We start from the raw sequence: 22,407 nt of genomic DNA on the forward strand, positions 1-22,407 counted from the left end.
AATGAAACAGAAAAAAAAAAAAGTCACAGAAATTATAAAAAAAAAACTGTAGGTACAAAATTGCTAACATATACCAAAAAGCTAAAATTAAAAAACTAGAGTAGAGTTTGGAATTTCAAAAATACAATGTTAAAGAAAAGAAGAAGAAAAAAAAAAAAGTTCAAAAAATTATAAAATATATATATATGAAATTTGCTGAAGAAGAAAAAAATGGGGTCTTTTTTTTTTTTTTTGCAAAGTAATAGGTTATAAAAGTGAAAATTAAAGGAACAATAGAGGACTTAAAAATTTTTTTTTAATTAAAAAAAAAGAAAGAATGAATGATCGTAAAAATATATCTAGGACTTTCTCTGGTTTTGTTATATGGTGGGTTCAGTTCATTTTTGGCTAGTTCCTTGGTCCAACTTATATTTCTCAAGATCTATAGGCCCCTTCCTATGTAGTCCGTAGTAACCACGGGGTTTTAATCTATTGCCCGTAGCTTCCAAGGTGTTTCCCTCTGTTATAACTTCTTCTGTTTGCTGGTCTCTTCAGTGTCTGGCTTCCGCCCTGACACAAAGTGGATGGTGGGGGAAACTTTTTTTTTTTTTTAGGCTCACTTGTTCAGTCGCACTGTGGGGAGGGAGGGAGGGATGCTGCAAACAAATAACACTGGCGTGCGCTCGCAGTGCCTCAGCCACACTGGGTCTGCCCCCACTCACGGCGCGTGTAGCCTCCCTGCCCACACTGCTCGGGCTCTAGGTTGTTCCGCCGAGAACAATCCGAGGCCGGCCCTGGGCTGCATGTACCTCCCAGGTCCAAGCCGCTCAGGTTCAGGCACTCGGGTAGTCCTCAGAGGCGCAGACTCAGTTGGGCTTGCATTTTGTGCTCTTCCCAGGTCCGCGCAGCTCAGGTGATGAGGTGTTTGGCAAACGCCAATGCTGTGACTTATCGCCTCCCCGCCACTCAGTTATCTGGGTGTAAAACCGGCGCACCTTCTCAGGCAGATGTTGACTGTCCAGACCCCCAGGAAGTTTTAGTTAGCAAAGAAGCCTGCTTACAGTTTTATAGATAATGTCTCTCTGGGGCTGCGATTGTCCCCTTCTGGCTCTGGCTGCCTATTACCGGAGGGGGAAGGTCTGCAGCCGGCTATCTCTGTTCAGTCCTTTGTTCCGTGCGCGGGCCTGGCGGTGTCTTAGGTTGGGGCTGGCTTTTCGCGTGGTAGATATCCCACAGTCTGGCTTGCTAGCCCAAATTATTTCGCTCAGATAGTGCTCAGGGTATTCAGGCCAGATTCTTACTCTAAGCGATGCAGCCCGCGCCGCGCCTCCCTGCCCAGCCCCCGCTTGCTAATGGCGTGTGCAGGCGTCTGCGCTGCTTCTCCACTAGGGGAGTTACCGTAGGGCTCGCAATCTGTGAGTTTTAATTATTTATTTATTTTTTCTCCCTGTTATGTTGCTCTCTGTGCTTCCAAAGCTCGGCACAGATTCAGCAGTGAGAAGGTTTCCTGGTGTTTGGAAACTTCTCTGTTTTTAAGACTCCCTTCCCAGGACGGAACTCCGTCCCTCCCTCTTTTGTCTCTTTTTTTTTTTTTGTCTTTTATATTTTTTCCTACCTCCTTTCGAAGAGTTGGGTTGCTTTTCTAGGTGCCTGAGGTCCTCTGCCGGCATTCAGAAGTTGTTTTGTGGAATTTACTCGACGTTTAAATGCTCTTTTGATGAATTTGTGGGGGAGAAAGCGTTCTCCCCGTCCTACTCCTCCGCCATCTTAGCTCCTCCCCTCTTATGTCTACCTTTGAAACCCCATGTTTTGTGGCCATTCTCCATCTTGTTCACTGTGATTTAAGCCTCTTGAACTGCATCAACCTTGACAAACTTTTTCTTCTTCCAACATGTCATTCACTCTCCCCAAAACACTATCTCCTAAGTTCCTTGCATGTCCATCTTCCTTTTATCCTTTAATCCTCAGCTATGTAGAGCCTCCTCACAGAAGAATTCCCAGACCACTCTATGCAAGTATGTTTGTTTTTATTTCTGGGAGAGCAGACACTGTAATTAAATTAAGCCTTGGTTTGATGGTGTGGGGCTTAGTATAAACATCTCCATTCTGGGCTTATTGTTTTGAACACTTTCATAGAATGTATCACTATATATATCATCTACCTGTTGTTTTTCTTTTTTCTTTTTTTTTGGGAGGGGGGCTTGCTAATTTGTGTCCAACTCTTTTGCCACTCCATGGACTGTAGCTTGTCAGGCTCCTCTGTCCATGGGATTTCCCAGGCAAGAATACTGTAGTGGGTTGCCATTTCCTTCTCCAAGAGGCTCAGTGGTAAAGAATCCATCTGCCAATGAAGGGGATATGAGTTTGATTCCTGGGTTGGGAAGATCCTCTGGGGATCTTTAGTCATTCTTTTCTCCACTTGGGTGATGTCTGTCTCCTTGCTAAACTGAATTCCATGAATGCAGGAAATAAATATAAATTATTCACCACTATATACTCAGTCTATTAGTGTGGCTCCAATGAAATGTGCAATAAATTTCTGAAGCAAGGAAATAAATGAATAAATAGTAAATAAAAGTTAATTTGGAGTATGAATATAAATTATGAACATTTGTAGTAGAGGTTTGAAATCAAGACTATTTTTTTAAACCATGATTTTTATTGATTTACTCAAGCTTCACTTAACCATATATATGATTTACTACAGAGATTCAAACATAAAGAATAAAATTTTGTCTCTCAACTATTCTACATCTTTAAAAGGCCAAAGAATAATAGTACAAAATATATAGAATGGGTTATAAGAGATGCCACTGAGTCAGGTTGGTTTGACACCTTTATTTTAAAGCATTAATTTTGATCTATCCATGGTAGACTGAATAGAATGAATTAAGTTAAATGAAGATGGAGAGTCATGTAAAAGGGTTTAAAAATGCAAACATGGAGTCAGCCTTTCAAAGACAGGTCATTAGACAGATCTGCTCATGGTGGAAAGTTTTTGCCTGTGATAAACTCCGTTAAAGGATGCAGTTATATCCCATGAAAGCATTGTATGGTGATGTTTTAAATGTCAGAATGAATTTAGTGGAATTGTATAACTGAAACATCACCTAAAAAGCAGGAATTATGTACAATTATTTATGAAAACCTTGTGAATAAGATGATCACCTGACTTTGGCCAATTCACATGCATTTACAAAAAATTGCATAGCTCCAAATTGGAAAGGAAGCTTTTGGGATGGCATGCTTATTTGGTGTGTTAAAGCAATCAGGCCCACAGTAAGGCATTTTTGTCATTCAGAAGTGCTGAAGAGTTGATGAAGAACTAGGACACCCTTGAGATTCTTTTAAGTTTCAACCTTAACATTAATGAAAATTATTACCTGCTTCTTTCCACATTTTGAAATAAGGTAAAAATAGAACCCTCATGGGAATGCTTTTACACAATATTTTGAAAGTGACTAAGTAGTGTGGAAGTTCATTTGAAAGCAGGAGATTTTGTTGTTTATTTGCAGCCAGGTTTTTCTATATTCCACTTCATATTTCTTACTTTAGTTCATAACTCTTTCTTAAAGTCCTTGTTTCCAAATGTAGATGCCAGGGCAAATCTCATCTTCTTCTCTTACTTTACATTCAACCATACTTTGGTTTAAAAAGACAAAACAAAACTAAAGAAAGAGAACTCTGCAAAGAGCAACTTGGCTTACAGTAGTCATCCACAGAAGAGCCTTTAACTTCCCAACATAACTGTATCTGTTCCTAACCTCTTCTTTCTTTTTCTTATAACAGAACTGGGGGTCTCCTATCTCAAGCTCTCCTTTGTAATCTATTCCTTTTTTGTCTTGTGTTTTCAATCATTTATGTTCTCTCATGTATATTTACACTCTTCTCAGCTAGATTCTTCCCATCAACTTTAAACAGGCTCAAGCAACTCCTACTTAAAACACACTACAACTACACTAAAGTAATGTTCTCTATTGACCACATAAAACTTTGTTGCTCCCATCTCTTTTATTAAGGTTACTAATGGTCATTTGCCATTCTCATTTCACTTGAGCTTTCCCAGGGATTCCACAAGTCAAACTCCCACGTTCTTGAAATATTCTTTTTGTATTTTGTGACAACTGACTTTCTGATTTTCCTCTTACTTCTCTGGTTTCTCTTTCTCTGTCTCTTTTATAAGCTTATTATCATTGTGTGTTTATTCACTCAGTTATGTCCGACTCTTTGTGACTCCATGGACTGTAGCCCACTGGGCTCCTCTGTCCATGGAGATTCTCCAGGCAAGAATACTGGAGTGGGTTGCCATTCTTTTATCCAGGGATGATGAATAACAAAGACAAAATTATACACCAGAGGTAATTTAAATGAAAATCTCTTGCAGCATTTTGGCTCTGTGATTTAAGCACTTTCTGATTTTGAAATACAGTGGTAGATTTTTTTCAGGTTTTTTTTTTTTTTTTTTTTTAATGACCCACATTTTTGTCAACAATATATGTCATGATTGATCCTTATAAAGGAAAATCACAGCACTTCCCTCTCATGTTAGACCAATGATAGTTCTGAATTTTAAGAAAATGTTCTAAATTTTTATTGTGGCCAGATTAAGACACCTGTGCATATGCACCCATACATAGACACACACAGAGACACACCAGGGAAATATTCAAGCACTAATTTCATTTTTTTTAATTTAAATTTATTTATTTTAACTGGAGGCTAATTACTTTACAATATTGTATTGGTTCTGCCATACATCAACATGAATCTGCCACGGGTGTACACGTGTTCCCCATCCTGAACCCCCCTCCCACCTCCCTCCCCGTATCATCCCTCCAGGTCATCCCAGTGCACCAGCCCCAAGGATCCTATATCAAACCTGGGCTGGCGATTCGTTACTTATATGATACTATACATGTTTCCTTGCCATTCTCCCAAATCATCCCACCCTCTCCCTCTCCCACAGAGTCCAAAAGACTGTTCTATACATCTGTGTCTCTTTTGCTGTCTCACATACAGGGTTATTGTTACCATCTTTCTAAATTCTATATATATGCATTAGTATACTGTATTGGTGTTTTTCTTTCTGGCTTCAAGCACTAATTTCATATGAAAGAAATTCAACTCTTTGTTTTTCATTTTGTAGGGAATGACTATTCGTCCTCTTGTTGACTTATTAGATGTAACGAAAAGAGGAGAGACCTCTCCAACTGTGAGTGAACAAATTCTCATTCGGGTAAGATGTCTATATATCATGTATATCATCTTGTTGACTGGAACTAACCCTTGTATATTAGGTCTTTACATGATAGATCTTTTTATACTTGAATTTCTCTAATAAAAGGAGATGTGATTTTCTGAATAGGTATTTGTTATATTGGGCTTCCTAGGTGGCTCAGTGGGTAAAGAATCTGCCTGCAATGCAGGAGATGCAGAAGATGTGTGTTCAGCCCCTGGGTTGGGAAATTCCCCTGGAGGAGGGCATGACAACCCACTCAAGTATTCTTGCCTGGAGAATTCTATGGACTGAGAAGCTTGGTGGGCTGCAGTTCATAGGGTTACAAGGAGTCGGACATGACTGAAGTGACTGAGCACACATGCATGCACTCATTTGTTATATTGTAACAATCTGTAATTTGAAAATCAATCAATCAGTTCTTTTGGTAAGTGATAAGAACAATGAAGGTCTAAATGTTAGCATTTGCTCTTGAGAGAGTAACAGGTAGGAAAGCTATAGATCCCCAAGTAGCAGGAGGAAATAAACTGCAAGTGAAAGTGAAAGTCACTCAGTCATGTCCAACTCTTTGTGACCCCATAGACTATACAGTTTATGGAATTCTCCAGGCCAGAATACTGGAGTAGTTAGCCTATTCCCTTCTTTAGGAGATCTTCCCAACCCAGATATCGAACCAAAGTCTCCCGCATTGCAGGGAGCCACCAGCTGAGCCACCAAAGAAGCCCAGTGGCAGACATTTCTTCCTTCTCTACACAAAATTAAAAGAGGCTTCTTTTAATTCTGTGTTGAAGACACCTGATTCTGTCTTTAGCAATAACCAATGTATTTTTCTTATGGAAATGCTTTTCTTATGCTATGTTAATGAAACTGCATTTGCTTTGGAATCTGCCTTTCTTCAAAATGGTTCTGCCTAAGACCTTTTCTTTTCTGAAACCTTAGGCTGATAATGACTCAACAAACCAGTATTCATGTCAATTGTTTTATGGTCAGGGGATGACATAGTACCTCCTATCTCAAAAATGCATATTGTGGGGGAGGGGCCTGGTGAAACTCCCTCAGCCTTGAGGCGTCTCTGCTATCTGATTAATAGCTTTCTATGACCTAAATCAAATCCCTTATGATTATACAGTGGAAGTGAGAAATAGATTTAAGGGACTAGATCTGATAGATAGAGTGCCTATAAACTATTGACAGAGGTTCATGACATTGTACAGGAGACAGGGATCAAGAACATCCCCATGGAAAAGAAATGCAAAAAAAGCAAAATGGCTGTCTGGGGAGGCCTTACAAATAGCTGTGAAAGAAGAGAAGTGAAAAGCAAAGGAGAAAAGGAAAGATATAAGCAACTGAATGCAGAGTTCCAAAGAATAGCAAGGAGAGATAAGAAAGCCTTCCTCAGCGATTAATGCAAATAGAGGAAAACAACAGAACAGGAAAGACTAGAGATCTCTTCAAGAAAATTAGAGATACCAAGGGAACATTTCATGCAAAGATAGGATCGATAAAGGACAGAAATGCTATGTACCTAACATAAGGAGAAGATATTAAGAAGAGGTGGCAAGAATACACAGAAGTACTGTACAAAAAAGATCTTCATGACTCAGATAATCATGATGGTGTGATCACTCATACTCACCTAGAGCCACACATCCTGGAAGGTGAAGTCAGGTGGGCCTTAGAAAGCATCACTATGAACAAAGCCAGTGGAAGTGATGGAATTCCAGTTGAGGTATTTCAAATCCTGAAAGATGATGCTGTGAAAGTGCTGCACTCAATATGCCAGCAAATTTGGAAAACTCAGTTGTGGCCACAGGGCTGGAAAATGTCAGTTTTCATTCCAATCTCAAAGAAAGGCAATGCCAAATAATGCTCAAACTACCGCACAATTGCACTCATCTCACACACTAGTAAAGTAATGCTCAAAATTCTCCAAGCCAGACTTCAGCAATATGTGAACCCTGAACTTCCAGATGTTCAAGCTGGTTTTAGAAAAAGCAGAGGAACCAGAGATCAAATTGCCAACATCTTCTGGATCATGGAAAAAGCAAGAGAGTTCCAGAAAAACATCTATTTCTGCTTTTTGACTATGCCAAAGTCTTTGACTGTGTGGATCACAATAAACTGTGGAAAATTCTGAAAGAGATGGGAATACCAGACCACCTGACCTGCCTCTTGAGAAACCTGTATGCAGGTCAGGAAGAAACAGTTAGAACTGGACATGGAACAACAGACTGTCAAGGCTGTATATTGTCACCCTGCTTATTTAACTTATATGCAGAGTACATCATGAGAAACGCTGGGCTGGAAGAAGCACAAGCTGGAATCGAGATTGCCAGGAGAAATCTCAATAACCTCAGATATGCAAATGACACCACCCTTATGGCAGAAAGTGAAGAGGAACTAAAAAGCCTCTTGATGAAAGTGAAAGAGGAGCGTGAAAAAGTTGGCTTAAAGCTCAACATTCAGAAAACAAAGATCATGGCATCCGGTCCCATCACTTCATGGGAAATAGATGGGGAAACAGTGGAAACAGTGTCTGACCTTATTTTTTTGGGCTCCAAAATCACTGCAGATGGTGACTGCAGCCATGAAATTAAAAGACGTTTACTCCTTTGAAGAAAATTTATGACCAACCTAAATAGCATATTCAAAACCGAGACATTACTTTACCAACAAAGGTCCATCTAGTCAAGGCCATGGTTTTTCCAGTAGTTATGTATGGATGTGAGAGCTGTACTGTGAAGAAAGTTGAGCACCGAAGAATTGATGCTTTTGAACTGTGGTGTTGGAGAAGTCTCTTGAGAGTCCCTTGGACTGCAAGGAGATCCAACCAGCCCATTCTAAAGGATATCAGTCCTGGGTGTTCTTTGGAAGGACTTATGCTGAAGCTGAAACTCCAATACTTTGGCCACCTCATGCAAAGAGTTGACTCACTGGAAAAGACTCTGATGCTGGGAGGGATTGGGGGCAGGAGGAGAAGGGGACGACAGAGGAAGAGATGGCTGGATGGCATCATCGACTCGATGGATATGAGTTTCAATGAACTCTGGGGGTTGGTGATGGACAGGGAGGCCTGGCATGCTGAATTCATGGGGTCCAAAAGAGTTGGACATGACTGAGAAACTGAACTGTTCTGTTCCTTTCTGGTCTCTATGTCAGAAGCTTTCCCCATCTCGGTTATGCTTTAATAAAACTTTGCTGCACAAATGGCTCCAAGTACTCAAGCCTCATCTGACCCCTGATAGAAATCCTCTCCTCTGGAGGTCACGAAACCTGATGTAACACAAAGATTGCTGCAGCAACCTTTCACTCTGTTACTGTCCAGCTTCCCACATTATCTTAGCAAAGTATTTTAACATTTTGTACACTTAGTTTCCTAATCAGTAAATTTGAATGGCTGTTTACATGATCTGTGAATGCCTATCCAGGTTGAATAACCTATGAATTATGAATATTTTTTTACTGTAAATTATAATTTTAAGTGTTTTGAGTTTGTTTGACATATTAATTCTTAATATTAGACTAAATTATCCAGGAGCTGAGTTGATTTTTTGTTTGATATTATAAAGCAATTGTTTACAAACTGACCTGTGTAATCCTTATGTAGTTGGGAAATTTTTCTTGGGGTATTTTGGCCTTTGGTGGAGTTTTTTATATACCACCAAAGATTGAGAAAGTTAAAAATTTCCATATTCAGATTGAAAAATATACTCTTTGACATACAGTTTCAAAATTACCCAGAATTTAGACATAAATGCTTAATTTCTACATTAGAAGTAAGGAGACGATCAGAGATATTTAAAGATGTGAACTCTATCACTTGGTTTTGTCTTCTTATAGAAATAGAATTTGTTTTTTTTGCTTATCTTTGGTGGGATTTTATAGAATGTAGCAATAGGAATATTGAAATATAGAGAATGTTAAGAATGCTATCAAAATATTCTTATTTTTATTAATATGGAAAAATTTTGGGAACTTTAGTCAAAGGGAAGGGCTAGTTTGTCTACCTTACCTTTAACTTCAGTATGGCACAGACTGTAATTTTCTGGGATACATTTTCTGCACATATAATAACTTTGTATATGTAAAATACTTGTTTTATCAATAATTATGTGCCTAAGAGGACTTCCCAGTGGCCCTAGTTGTAAATAAACCACCTGCCAATGCAGGAGTCAAAAGAGACATAGGTTCAATCCCTGGGGTGGGAAGATCCTCTGAAGAAGGGAATGACAGGCCACTACAGTATTCTTGCCTGGAGATTCCAATTGACAGAGGAGCCTGATGAACTATGGTCCATAGTGTTGCAAAGAGTTGGACACGACTGAAGCGACTTAGCATGCATGCATGTGCCTAAGAAAGTGTACCGATAGGCATGAATAGCTCAACTGATTGCATTCTTCTTTCAAATTTTAATAGGTAATTGCCAAAGTTGTAAAATAAGCATTTGTTGATAATTTTATTATAATTGAAAGACGTTTTAGGTTTTTTTAGGGAAAATCATATTTTTCCTGTGTTATTCTTACCATATGGATGAGTTTTAATGACTGTGTAATATATGTTATATTGATAAAACATAATATAGCCAATTTATAGGACCAAGGCAAATTTTATTTCCTTTTTCAACTTTTTATTTTAAAGATGTCAAGTGTACAGATTTCAAACACTGTTCAATGAATATGTATTTACCCTTTACCTTGACTCTCTGTTGCATTTGCCACATTTGTTTTACCACTCTCTATTTATATTGGTACCTATTATTACTGTCATTTGCTGAATGATTTGAAATTAGGTTGCAGAAGTCCTGATTATTCACTTCTAAATGTTTTAGCATGTATTAACATTTTTAAATAAAAGGACATTCTAGTACAAAATCACAACTGTTTATCAAATTCAGAAAGTTTAGCAATAGCGTTACCTAATTTAATTCCATATTCACAATTTTTCCAAATGTCCCAATATTTTATAGTATTTTTCTCCTCATCTAGGATAACGCATTGCATTTAGTTGTCATATCCTTTCAGTTACCTTTAATCTAACACTGTTTTTCAACTTTTTGTTACTTTTCATGACACTGGCATTTTTGAAAAGTTCGTGAAGATGTTTTGTATCAATAGAATATCACTCAAGTTGGGTTTATTATTTCTTCATAAATATATTCAGTTTATTTTTTGTGAAGTTATGTCAAACTAAACTTTTAATCTTAGCACTTAAAGTCCTTTGTTAACTACTTTCTTTCCCCACCCTTGATCTACATCTATCCAACCTTCTTTTTTCATAAATCTCTTATAAAGTTCCTTATTTTCTCCCATATATGTTACTCATGATATTCCCATTACAAAGAATGATTTACTTTTTCCATATGTAACCCCATGTCTTCTAGGGCAAGCTCACACTGCGCATTTTCATATAAGTCTTCTCTAAATTCATCTTTTTCTATTTCTTTCCTAAATATTCCTTTTCTTGCTGCATTTATACATATACACATACCAAGTTTAAACTGAATTATCATGCATGTGCTTTTATCTTTCCTCTCCAGTTTTGTTCTATATCCTTCAGAAGCAAGAAATATGCCTTTTACATCTTTTATTTCTTTCACTTTACCAGACCTAGACTTTGGTAATTTAATGAATTTATCATATAATACTGATTAATATGTGCATTTTCAATTTTAAATGGAATGTCTCTAATGCTTATGCTAGAATTATTGCAAGCATTCTTATTTATAAATATAGATGCTCCTTTTTATGCTTACCCTGAAAAGAGTTTAGGATTAAAAAATCAAGCAACTCGGATGAAATCAACAATTTTGAAGATGGTTTTGAGAGATCCTTTTATTTAGCATTAACTAACCAAGTTCCTCATGTATACTATATATTTAGACATATATTTTGTTTTATTTCAGTTCTTTGATCATTTGCTGGCTGGCGTAGAAGATATATCAGGACACTGGGGACAATATTACTGGAAAGACAAGTGAGGATTTGCCAAAAGTATGCTTGTATACATGCAAAGAAAAATGCAAATGAACCTGTATATCTTTCTGTATGTTTCTGTTGGGAATAGTTGAGATTTACTCATTCACATGTTTAAAAAATGATGACAGCTAAAGAAACAAAGATCTTTCTTTTTCTTATCATGAAGGATATGACCAACCCTAAGTTCAGACCCTAAAACTAAATAGTGTGCCATAAAATTCTTAGACCTTCCTGGGGTGGGGGGGTATTATGCACAGTTCCAGAGAAAGTGATTTTACATCAAATCATGTTACTATCCTAAATAAAGTCTCTAATATCTTGTCACTTGAAACTTATCCAAATTTTTTACCTCAGTTTACAATTATAACTACTGTTAGCTTCCTTCCACATCTCATTCTATTCTCTCTGCCATATATCATACTGTAGTCATGTCTTTACTAACACAGTAAGTTCAGTATATTGTTACCTTAAAGCCTTTGTGTAATGTTCCTGTTGCCTGAAATTCTCTTCTACTTGATCTTTGCATGCCTAGTAACTTCCTGTCATTTAAGCCTTGGCTAAAATTTCATTTCCTCAAAGAGTTATTCCCTTAATATTCATTCTCTATTATATCATAATTATCTGATATTTTAATGTTTTTTCCTTTATTAAATATTTTATTTTAATCTTAAAAATATAATTCATATAAAATATATCATTCTTATATGTTTCTCTCAAACTAAAATATAAGTGGCAACAGGACAGAGACCTTGTTTGCATTGTTAAGTTCTGTAACTGCAGCACTTAAAAAAGTTCCTTCTACATAATAGGTGTGCATGTGTGCATGTTAAGTCACTTCAGTCCTGTCCAACTCTTTGCGACCCTATGGACTGTAGCCCGCCAGGCTCCTCTGTCCATGGGATTCTTCAGGAAAGAATACTGGAGTGGGCTGCTGTGCCCTCCGCCAGGGTATCTTCCTGACCCATGGGGTCAAACCCATATCTCTTATGTTTCCTGCATTGGCAGGCAGGTTCTTTACTTCTAGTGCCACCTGGGAAACACTACATAATAGGTACCAGATAAATATTTTAAAATAAAGAAGTGAATGACTGAGTGAATTATAAAAGGGATACTTTTAATGCTGATATTAAATCTAGTCTGAGATTTTAAATCCAAATGTTTAAACTATTCTAAATTAAGACCTATTCGTAATACCCTGGTAGCAACACATATTAAAATTTGCTGATTCAGCTTAGATTTCTTGCAGGAGCTGTGTTAAAAAACGAAATACAGTTTTAGCAGCCAACACTTGACACAAGCAGTAGGGTCAATACTTTGTCGATATCCTTTTATGCCACATTACAGGAGAGATGGTTTCTATAGTGAAGTTAAGATCAGAGAACCAAGAGAAATTTTGCTAGTGTTCATCCTCAAAGAAAGTCATTTTAAACTGATAAGGAAATATTAATTTACCCTTCTTATAAATGCAACGGATCTAACAAAAATCATTTTTTCCATGTTTGATTTGGATGAATGTTTTTGATCATAGAGAAAGGATGTAAACCATGATAAACCATGACTGGGACTTGTTTGTGTGTGTTAGTCCCTCAGTCATGTCTGTCTCCTTGCAACCCCATGGACTGTAGCCCACCAGGCTCCTCTGTCCATGGGAATTCTCCAGGCAAGAATACTGAAGTGGATTGCTGTTCCCTTTTCCAGGGGATCTTCCTGACCCAGGGATCAAATCTGGATCTCCCGCACTGGAGGTAGATTCTTTACCATATGAGCCACCAGGGAAGCCCCTACACTTACTGTCTTGCCCTTTCTAATAATTCAAACAGCCTAGAACATTTTTTTTTTTTTACAATAAACAGTTAGAGCTAATTACCTGGCTCTCTGTTTAATTATGTTCCGTGTGGTTTTATACAGTGACTTTTGTTGGCAGAAGAGCTACACACACACTTCGAAGACTTTATAATTGGGGTCATCTCCTTTCCTTCTCCCTTTGCTTTCACCTGTTGTACATAAATATCCTCCTCCTCTAAAGTAGAATCTCTACCATGCACCATAAATTTCTGGGTCCAATTTTTTCATTGGCAAAAATTGCTATTTAACATTCTAAAGTTTTGTTTTTCTGATATTGCCATCTACTGTCTCCCTGAGCAAATTTCGTGTTGATGGCTTGAGCCTAGAGTCAAGGTGGCTTTAAATTCCTGGAGCATCAGAAAGTGACTTTAACGTATGTAAACATTTTAAAAAAGAAGTAGAAAATAATAATAATAATAATAAATTAAAAAATAAAATTAAAAAGTAGACCTCAGAAAAGTATTCAAGATTGCAGTGAATTTTTTTTTTTAATATGAACTTATTGCCTATAAATCTATATTTAGCTGGTATTTTCACTCAGGTGTTGTGAAACTGTAGTTTAACATGGTTTATTTTTCATTTTGTGAGTTTAAATTCAGGTTCCTTAAGCAAATATTTAACTCTGGTGTTCAATTCCTTTTCCCATTCATTGAAATAAACTGTATTTCAGCCGCCTTCTCTGAAATATAGACCCTATGTTGCCAATACTTCTGTCTTTGGTGTAAATATTTTTTCATCATAAGTCTATATTTCCCTTGGCTTGATTGATGTTAGTGGGATAAATCTAAAGCTGCAATTTACTAATAAAGACATTTGAAATTAGAATTTCTTATAAGTTTTTTTTTTTTTTTTTTTTGGTCTTCTCTTTACATCATAGAATGGTTTTTCCATTTAAACAAGTTACATATGAAATAGGCAGGGGGTCAACCAGTTCTGGGACCTTCTAACTATAGTATAAAAATTCCTGAAAAAAAAAAGGCACTAATTTCCTGGAATTTTTATTTTATTTAATTCTTGGACAGATTGGAGTATTTGAACAGCAAGTATCTGCAGAAGATTTTGCTCAGAGAATATGATCAGGCCAGATCAAGCATTGTGCTTCTTTATGAAAAGCTTGAAAGAAAACATGCCATTGAGCTAGCAGAAGCAGGCCAGTTAGTACACACACCATCTAGTACATCTTTGCTGTAAGTGTGTTCATGTGTGCAGTGCATGCATGTGTTTATGCATGTGTGCAGTGCATGCCTGTATTTATGCATGTGGTGTCTGTGTTTTCATTAGTTTAGTGAAATATCACACAAAAATTACAGAATTATTTAAAGTTCTGTCCTTTTAAAGTACAATCTTCTTTCCTTGCATCACTTCCTGGGAAATATGAAGAAGAACTTAGATGAAACTGAGGATGTTTGAGTAGCATAGGCTGCATTGTTTAGCAAACAGTGGTGAATAAAGCTTAATGGAATAAATTGTCTATGAAACTTCAGCTTCTAAGAGTTTAGAAATGTTGTCTATCTTTAAGAAATACATGTTTGCATTTTTATTTCATTTAAAGACTCATGTTGGGTAAAATTTACCATTAGCTTTTGTTGATTAAGGACTGAACTGAGTGTTAAAAGGTATTTAATTTTTCTTTTTTACTTTGCTGAAGAGAATAAATAGAGAAAAATATAATTTGGAGATTTATTTGCTGTAGGTCTTTAGGCAATTGTTAGGAGAGAATAGATAGATCTTGAAAAGGGAAAATAAAACATAGGAAAAGAAATAAGGAAAGAAAACTATGTTACTATGAATAATTATTAACTGTATTTGGTGTTTGAATAGGAATTGATGTTTTCCTGCATCATGAAATTTTGAGGATGGAGGAGGTTCTTTTATTAATTTTTTATAGATCTTTAAGATCCTTCAAGAATAATTTGTTTTAACAGGTATGAGGCAACTGTAGTTGTATATTTAGTCTAAGACAAAAGGATTAACTACCTTACCCTAAGGCCCATCATTCATAATCAGCAAGTGCAGATTTGACAGGAATGTATTTCATCAGTGGATAGCTCACTTCTCTATTTTACATTCAGAAGTTGAGGCGTCAATATTTAGCCATTGTTTAATAGTAATTGGCTAGAACACTATTATAGCCCTTAGATATACATGGTATGTACTGACATGGAACTATATCCAGGACATAATATTGATTAGAATTAGAATACTGAGAAATAAAAGTGTAGCATGATTACTTTTATAGAAAATATAATTTATATACCTGTATCTGTATGTGTGCATAAATAGTCTAAAAATGTGTACACCAAGAGTTAATTGTACTTTTCCCTAAGTAATGAAATTGTTTAATTTTTGTGTTATTCTTTATATTGTTGTATATTTTTGGTTATGCATACATTAATTTTAGGGAAAAAAAAACCTTAAATCCATTGAGGAAAGGAAATAGACAAAATCAAAAGCAAAACAGAACTTAAGGGAAAAAAAAAGATCCCAAACTCCACAGTGTAAGAATGGGAGTCCTCTTGGTTCCAAGCAGTTGACCAAAGTTAAGCAATGTTTTTCTCAACAATAAGTTAGCAAATAAACACTGGAATAGGATATCAAAATATAGTACAAAATAATTTTTGTGTTAAGAGATTATTAATTAGAATATAACAATTTTTTTTATTGTTGACTTTATGACTTGACTTTTTGAAGTGAACAGCACCAGATGACCTACTGAAGTATTTTCTGCTATAAAGTATTACTGATATTGTCTCAGCTGAATCTTCTATATTAAGTAGAGGTGGCTGGCTACAGGGAGGGAAAGGTAGATGGATAATAATTTTTATGCCATAAACTCTTGAATAGATCAGGCTTTGGACGTATTTAGGAATATTAACATTTTTCTTTTAAGCCAGGTACAAATAACCAAAATACAATTAAGAGCTAAACATAAATTTGATGTATTTGAATAGTATATATAGCAATTCTGATTAATTTAGGACTCTAAGTGTGAATTCTACTTTATGTAAATCTCACAAATAGACTCACATCATTGTCTGAAATGACCTCAGAAATACTGACATTTCCCTTTGAAATAGAAATATAAATCTGGCATTAATATTAGGATAAGAAGTATGCAAACTAGTAATTTATAAGTCTTTAATAAATATATTTCAGAATTTGAATGGAGACTAAAGCTTCAATTGCATAATTGTTATAAAAATATTATGTTTGTTTATATAGGAGAAGTCAACTCAGTTACTGTTAGATGGTAGCATACTTTAAAATTTCAAGCCACTTCATACCCATTAGAATGGCTGTTAAAAAAAAAAAAAAAAAAAACAGAAAATATCAAGTATTGGACAGAAAACAACATGTGTTGGCCAGATTGTCCTGGGATTGGCACCCTGTTGGGGATATAAATGGGTGCAGCCTCTGTGGAAGATGATACAGTGATTCTTTCAAGAAATTTAAACATAGAATTACCATATGATCTAGCAATTCCACTTCTGGGTATTTACCCAAAAGAAGTGAAAGCAGAGACTTGAACAGATATTTGTACACCTTTGTTCATAACAGCATTACTTACAATAGGCAGAATGTGGAAGTGACCTAAGTGGCCGTTGATGAATGAATACACAAATTGTGGTAAATATATTATACACACACACACACACACATCTTTTAGTATTTGAACTAGCTCAACTATAATTCCATCACCTTCACTAGTTTTGTTCATAGTAATACGTCCTAAGGGCCATTTGACTTTGCACTCCAGGATGTCTGATTCTAGGTGAGTGATCACACCATCATGGTTATCTGTGTCATTCAGATCTTTTTTGTATAGTTCTTCTGTATATTCTCACCATCTCTTCTTAATATCTTCTGCTTCTGTTAGGTCCATACCATTTCTGTCCTTTATCGAGCCCATCTTTGCATGAAATATTACCTTGGTATCTCTAATTTTCTTAAAAAGAACTCTGTTTTACCCATTCTATCGTTTTCCTCTATTGCTTTACATTGATCACTTAAGGAAGGCTTTCTTATCTCTCCTTGCTATTCTTTGGAACTCTGCATTCAGATGGGTATATATTTTCTTTTCTCCTTTGCCTTTAGCTTCTCTTCTTTTCTCAGCTATTTGTAGGGCTTGCCTCCTCAGACACCCATTTTGTCTTTTTGCATTTCTTTGTCTTGGGGAAGGTTTTGATCACTGCCTCCTGTACAATGTCATTAACCTCTGTCCATAATTCTTCAGGTACTCTGTCTATCAGATCTAATCTCTTGAATCTATTTGTCACTTCCACTGTATAATCATAAGGGATTTGATTTAGGTCCTACCTGAATGATCTAGTGGTTTTCCTTACTTCCTACAATTTCAGTCTGAATTTGGCAATAGTTAATGATCTGAGCCACAGTCAGCTCCCAGTCTTGGTTTGCTGACATGAAGAGCTTCTCCATTTTCAGCTCAGTTCAGTTGAATTCAGTCACTCAGTCGTGTCTGACACTGTGACCCCATGGACTGCAGCACGCCAGGCTTCCCTGTCCATCACCAATTCCCAGAGCTTACTCAAACTCATATGCATCGAGTCAGTGACGCCATCCAACCATCTCATCCTCTGTCCATCCCTTCCCCTTCTGCCTTCAGTCTTTCCCAGCACCAGAGTCTTTTCCAATAAGTCAGTTCTTCCCATCAGGTGGCCAAAGTATTGGAGCTTTAGCTTCAGCATTCAGTCCTTCCAATGAATATTCAGGACTGATTTCCTTTAGGATTTTCTAGTTGGATATCCTTGCAGACCAAGGGACTCTCAAGAGTCTTCTCCAACACCACAGTTCAAAAGCATCAATTCTTCAGTGCTCAGCTCTCTATATGTTCCAACTCTCACATCCATACATGACTACTGGGAAAAAAAACAGCTTTGACTAGACAAACCTTTGTCAGCAAGGTAACATCTCTGCTTTTTAATACTCTAAGTTTGTCATAGATTTTCTTCCAAGCAGCAATCTTTTTTAGTTTCGTGACTGCAGTCACAATCTGCAGTAATTATGGAGCCCAAGAAAATAAAATCTGTCACTGTTTCCATTGTTTCCCCATCTATTTGCCAGGAAGTGATGGGACTGGATGCCATAAGTTTAGTTTTTTGAATGTTAAGTTTTATGCCAGCATTTTCACTCTCCTCTTTCACCTTCTTCAAGAGTCTCTTAAGTTCCTCTTCACTTTCTGGCTTAAGAATGGTGTCATTTGCATATCTGAGGCTATTTATATTCCTCCCAGTGATCTTGATTCCAGCTTGTGCTTCATCCAAGCCTGGCATTTCACAAGATATATTCTTCATGTAAGTTAAATAAGCAAGGTGACAATAGAGCCTTCATGTACTCCTTTCCCAATTTGGAACCAGTCTGTTGTCCCATGTCCGGTTATAAAAGTTGATCCTTGACCTCCATATAGATTTCTCATGAGGCAGGTAAGGTGGTCTGCTATTCCCATCTATTTAAGAATTTTCCACAGTTTGTTTTTATCAGTACAATGAAAGGATTTGGCATAGTCAAATAAAGCAGAAATAGATGTTTTTATGGAATTATCTTGCTTTTTCTATGATCCATTGGATGTTGACAACTTGATCTCTGGTTCCTCTGCCTTTCTTAAATCCAGCTTGAACATCTGGAAGTTTTTGGTTCATGTACTGTTGAAGACTAGCTTGGAGAATTTTGAGTATTATTTTGCTAGAGTGTGAGATGAGCACAATTGTGTGGTAGCTTGAACAAACTTTGACATTGCCTTTCTTTGGGATTGAAGTGAAAACTGACCTTTTCCAGTCCTATGGCCACTGCTGAGTTTTCCAAATGTGCTGGCATATTGAGTGCAGCAGTTTAAACGCATCATCTTTTAGGATTTGAAATAGCTCAACTGGAATTCCATCACCTCCACTAGCTTTGTTCGTAGTGACACTTCCTGAGGCCCACTTGACTTTGCGCTCCAGGATGTCTGGCTCTAGGTGAGTGATTTCACCATCGTGGTTATCTGTGTCATTAAGAACTTTTTTGTGTAGTTCTGTGTATTCTTGCCATCTGTTCTTAATATTTCTTCATTTCTGCTATAAGGTTGGTGTCATCTGCATATCTGAGGTTAGAATATAATCAATAGGATTTCAGCATTAACCATTTGGTGATGTCCAAGTTTTCTCTTGTGTTGTTGGAAGAGAGTATTTTCTATGACCAGTGTGTTCTCTTGGCAAAATCCTTTTAGCCTTTGACCTGTTTCATTTTGTATTCCAGGCCAAACTTTCCTGTTACTCCAGGTATCTCTTGACATCCTACTTTTGCATTCCAGTCCACTATGATGAAAAGGACACCTTTTTTGGTGTTTGTTCTAGAAGGTCTTGTAGGTCATCATAGGGCTGTTAGCTTTTTTAACATTAGTGTTTGGGGCATAGTCTTGGATTATGGTGATATTGAATGGTTTGCCTGGAAATGAACAGGGATCATTCTGTCATTCTTGAGATTGCAACCAAGTACTGCATCTCAGAATCTTTTGTTGACTGTGAAGGCTACTCCATTTCCTCTAAGGGATTCTTGCCCACAATAGTATATATAATGGTCATCTGAATTAAATTTGCCCATTCTGGTCCACTGTAATTCACTGATTCCTAAAATATCAGTGTTCAGTCTTGCCATCTCCTGTTTGACCACTTCCAATTTATCTTTATTCATGACCTAACATTGCAGGTTCCTATGCGATATTGTTCTTTACATCGTAGAACTTTACTTCCATCACCAGTCACCTTCACAACTGGGATGGTTTTTGCTTTGGTCCCATGTTTTCATTCTTCCTGGAGTTATTTCTCCACTCTTCAGTTCAGTTCATTCATTCAGTCGTGTCTCACTCTTTGCAACCCCATGGACTGCAGCATGTCAGGCTTCCTTGTCCATTACCAACTCCCAGAGCTTGCTCAAAATCATGTCCATCGAGTCGGTCATACCATCCACCCATTTCATCCTCTGTTGTCCCCTTCACTCCCCCTTCAATCTTTCCCAGTATCAGGATCTTTTCCAGTGAGTCAGTTCTTCACATCAGATAGCCAAAGTATTGAAGTTTCAGCCTCAGCATCAGTGCTTCCAATGAATATTCAGGATTGATTTCCTTTAGGATTGACTGGTTTGATCTCCTTGTAGTCCAAGGGACTCTCAAGAGTCTTCTCCAACACCACAGTCCAAAAGCATCAATTTTTCAGTACTCAGCTTTTTTTTATAGTCCAGCTCTCACATCCATACATGACTACTTGACAAACCATAGCTTTCCAGTAGTAAATTGGCCACCTACCCACTTGGGGAGTTCATCTTTTAGTGTCATATATTTTTGGCTTTTCATACTGTTCATGGGGTTCCCAAGGTAAGAATATCGAAGTGCTTTGCCATTCCCTTCTCCAGTGGACCACATTTTGTAAGAATTCTCCACCATGACCTGTCTGTCTTGGGTGGCTCTACACGATATGGCTCATATTTCATTGAGTTAGACAAGGCTGTGATCCATGTGATCAGTTTGGTTATTTTTTTGTGATTGTGATTTTCATTCTATCTGTCCTCTGAATGGATAAGAATAAGAGGCTTGTAGAAGCTTCCAGATGGGATGGACTGATGTGGGGAAATCTGGGTCTTGTTCTGATGGGCGAGACCATGCTCAGTAAATCTTTAATTCAATTTTCTGTTGATGGACAGGGCTGTGTTCCCTCCTATTGTTTGGCCTGAGGCAAAACTGTGGTAGGGGTAATAGCGATATCCTTCAAAGAACTTATGCCATCATTGTTATATTCAGTGCCCCTGACCCCATGGCAGGCCTCTGTTGACCCATGCCACCACTGGAGACTCCTGCACACTCATAGGCAAGCCACACTCAATCTCTGAGGTCACTGCTTCTTTCTCCTGGGCCCTGGTGTGAACAAGGTTTTGTTTGTGTCCTCCAAGAGTCTGTTTCCCCAGTGCTGTAGAAGTTCTGTATCAAATCCCACTGGCCTTCAAAGACAAATTCCCTGTGACTTCTCATCCCTTTGTCAGATCCCCAGGTTGGGAAATCTGTTGTGTGTCCTAGTACTTTTATAACAGTGAGAGAGCTTCTTTGATATAATTGTTTTCCAGTTTGTGGGCCATCTGCTCAATGGTTCTATGGTGAGGCTAATGGCGACCTTCTCCAGAGGACTTATTCCATATGCTATGCCTCCCAGGCCTGCTGCAGCCAGAGATTCCACCCTTGTGACAGGCCACTGCTGATCCATGTCCCTGCAGGAGACACTGACACACTCAAAGGCAGGTCTGGCTCAGTCTCTATGGGGTCTACAGTTCCTGATGTGCACAAGGTTTTGTTTGTGCCCTCCAAGTGTTTCTGGCAAATATGGGGTTCTATTCTAAATGCAATTTTGTCCCTTCTACAGTCTTGTTGGGGCTTCTCCTTTGCTCTTGGACATGGGGTATCTTTTTTTGGTGTGGTCCAACAATCTCCTGTCCATAATTATTCAGTAGTGATTCTGGAGTTCTCACAGAAGATGAGCGCACATCCCTCTACACCATCATGGGTACCTAAAATAGGCAAATTCATAGACAGAAAGTAGAATGGTGGTTCCAAGAGCTAGAGAAAGGTGGGAATCAGGAGTTATTGTTTAATGGGTACAGACTGTCAGCTGGGAAAGATGAAAAAGTTCAAATGATAAATGGTGGTGATTGTTGTAAGAGCTGTGAATATATTTAATGCTACTGAACTACTTAAAATGGAAATTAAAAAAAAGCCTCAAAGCCATTTGAAATGCTACTGTGAAACGGCATAATTCTAATGGCTAGCCTCAGTTATCATAATTAAATTGATCTGCAGTTTTCCTTGAATAATGAGTGAATAAGCACTTTATTAAAGTCATTTTGAAGAATCACTGTCAGCAATTTATACATACTTGTTTGGTTGTGTATAGAGTGAACATGGGTATGGATTATAAAAATTTTAGTACTCACAAACAGAACTGTCCTTTGAAATATTTTTAGCCTGATATTGAGATAAACTGACTTAGAAGTAGAAAGTCCCTGAATGTCTGAATTTGCTACCCTTAAAGTTCAGATTTCTTCTTTTCAGTGAGTCTCCCTCTCCATCCCAGCCTCAATTAGTCTTTCAGACCATCTTTGTAATGCATGTATTGGTATTTTAGCTTTTATGAATGCATTTATGAAAATGTATTTATATGGTGATTGCCTATAATGAATCCAGGTATCTTTTTTCAGCCGCCGTCATGGAACAGCCAAGTCAGTCCCATCCCCAGCACCTCAGGATCAAGACATTATGGACAATATTCAAGATCTACTGGCTACAAACCTTTATAGGATCAGGAGAATGGTAAGATTGTTATTCGGTATATACTA

General features: G+C 37.4%; 1 protein-coding gene across 1 annotated transcript in view; it reads left to right on the top strand.

The window, feature by feature from the left end:
* Nucleotides 1–22,407, top strand: part of LOC113887728 (sodium/hydrogen exchanger 2-like) — a 65,590-nt gene that overhangs the window by 40,737 nt on the left and 2,446 nt on the right. Inside the window, exons 6-8 of the mRNA XM_027534916.1 lie at nt 5,126–5,215; nt 11,118–11,188; nt 22,270–22,381. Coding sequence (XP_027390717.1) covers nt 5,126–5,215; nt 11,118–11,188; nt 22,270–22,381 — 273 coding nt within the window. The remainder of the gene's footprint in view (nt 1–5,125; nt 5,216–11,117; nt 11,189–22,269; nt 22,382–22,407) is intronic.

The sequence above is a fragment of the Bos indicus x Bos taurus genome, chromosome X (genome assembly GCF_003369695.1).
Source record: "Bos indicus x Bos taurus breed Angus x Brahman F1 hybrid chromosome X, Bos_hybrid_MaternalHap_v2.0, whole genome shotgun sequence".
Taxonomy (NCBI): domain Eukaryota; kingdom Metazoa; phylum Chordata; class Mammalia; order Artiodactyla; family Bovidae; genus Bos; species Bos indicus x Bos taurus.